The 1,837-nt window shown below is 58.4% G+C and overlaps 1 protein-coding gene across 1 annotated transcript in view; it reads right to left on the reverse strand.

The window, feature by feature from the left end:
* EMH_0027100 (uncharacterized protein) overlaps positions 1-1,837 on the reverse strand; it is a gene marked incomplete at both ends in the record, with an annotated part of 5,378 nt that overhangs the window by 128 nt on the left and 3,413 nt on the right. The window contains 4 exons of the mRNA XM_013502709.1: positions 1-190; positions 532-607; positions 903-1,180; positions 1,489-1,690. Coding sequence (XP_013358163.1) covers positions 1-190; positions 532-607; positions 903-1,180; positions 1,489-1,690 — 746 coding nt within the window. The remainder of the gene's footprint in view (positions 191-531; positions 608-902; positions 1,181-1,488; positions 1,691-1,837) is intronic.

Raw genomic sequence — 1,837 nt, forward strand, 5'->3', positions numbered from 1 at the left:
CTAAAGCAAGGATAACTCCTGCTGCTGCTGCTGCTGCTGCTGCTGCTGCTGCTGCTGCTGCTGCTGCTGCTGCAGTTACCTGCAGCTTGTGGATGCCCCGCAGCAGCAGCAGCGCCTCGGGGGCCCCCAGCCTCTCCGCCTGCAGCTGAATGGCTTGGAGGGCCTTTTGCATCAGCAGCACAGAGAGACCCTAAACAAAAAAAAAAAAAACAAGATGCTGTCGCTAGCTAGCTAGCTAGCTAGCTAGCTAGCTAGCTAGCTGCCTGGCTAGCTGCCTGCATGGAAAGATACTGAACAGAGCTTCAACAGCTCAGAGACAGCCAACTAGAGGATAGCTAGCTGGGGGACAGCTAGCTAGGGGACAGCTAGCTAGCTAGCTAGGAGACAGCTAGCTAGTAAACAGCTAGCTACAAGGCAGCTATTAAGGAGATCGTTCGGCTGCTCCCAGCCACGCAACTCGAGCTACTAGCTAGCCAGGTGGAACACGGCTAGCTGGCTAGCTAGCTGTGGCTAGCTGGGGAGAAGACTCACGGGGTTGGCGAAGTCGAAGACGTCCGCGAAGAAAGAGCAAAGCGGCAGCAAACGGAGACGATGCAAGGTGTCTCCTCTGAGCAGCACAACGCAACACACGCAGCAGCAGCAGCAGCAGCAGCAGCAGCAGCAGCAGCAGCAGCAGCAGCAGCAACAGCAGCTGAGGTTGTGGCACCATCAACAACAGAAGCAGCACCAAAAAAGCAGAACCAGAGAAGCTCCAGCAGCAAAACCAGAGGCAGCTGCTGCAGCACCATCATAGAACCAGCAGCAGCAGCAGCAGCAGCAGTAGCAATAGGAACAGCAGCAAGAGCAGCAGCAGTAGAACCAGCAGCAGCAGCAGCAGCAGCAGCAGCAGCAGCAGCACTAACCCTAGGCAATCCTTAAAAGTGCTGGAGAGTTGAAGCTGGGCGATGCATGCAGCAGCAGGCAGCAGCAAATGAAGACGCGAGCTGCGTAGACACTCCACTGTTCTCAGCAGGGACGCAGGAACAGCTAGCCCCTGCTGCTGCTGCTGCTGCTGTTGCTGCTGCTGCTGCTGCTGCTGCTGCTGCTGCACGTGCTGCTGCAGCTGCAAGCAGGCCTGGTGAGCTGCATGCGCCTGCAGCTCCAGCAAAGGGAAAACTGCAGCAACCTGAGGAGACACGACCTGGTGAAGCAGCAGCACACAACAGCAGCAGCAGCAGCAGCAGCAACAGCAGCAGCAGCAGCAGCAGCAGCAGCAGCAGGCAGACGCAGTAAGTTATCGCCTCCCCTGACTCCTGCNGCAGCAGCAGCAGCAGCAGCAGCAGGCAGACGCAGTAAGTTATCGCCTCCCCTGACTCCTGCAGCCTTCCCAGGCACCACCCCTCTAATCTGTGTATATCAGCAGCAGAAGCAGCAGCAGCAGCAGCAACAGCAGCAGCAGCAGCAACAGCAACAGCAGCAACAGCAGCAGCAGCAGCAGCAGCAACTCACTGCGATGAGGTCCTGTGTCCACTGCAGCACAGCGGGGCCCATAGGCTGCGGCATCGGGGCCTCCTTTAGTTCTGCTGCTGCTGTCTTGATAGCAGCAGCAACTGCAGCAGCTCGATTGAGCTGCTGCTGCAGCAGCAGCAAACCCTCACCCTGCTGCTGCTGCTGCTGCCGCTGCTGCTGCTGCTGCTGCTGCTGCAGTGGCCTATGGGGATGAAAGACAGACAGCAGCAGCAGCAAGAGATCCTTGAGAGGCACGCAGACATGATCACCTCCTGCTTTTGCTGCTGCTGCTGCTGCTGTTGCTGCTGCTGGGTGCAAGGCGTCTTCAGGGCCCCACGACCCCCACCTA

This window comes from Eimeria mitis, genomic scaffold, assembly GCF_000499745.2.
Source record: "Eimeria mitis Houghton genomic scaffold, Emh_scaff999, whole genome shotgun sequence".
Taxonomy (NCBI): domain Eukaryota; phylum Apicomplexa; class Conoidasida; order Eucoccidiorida; family Eimeriidae; genus Eimeria; species Eimeria mitis.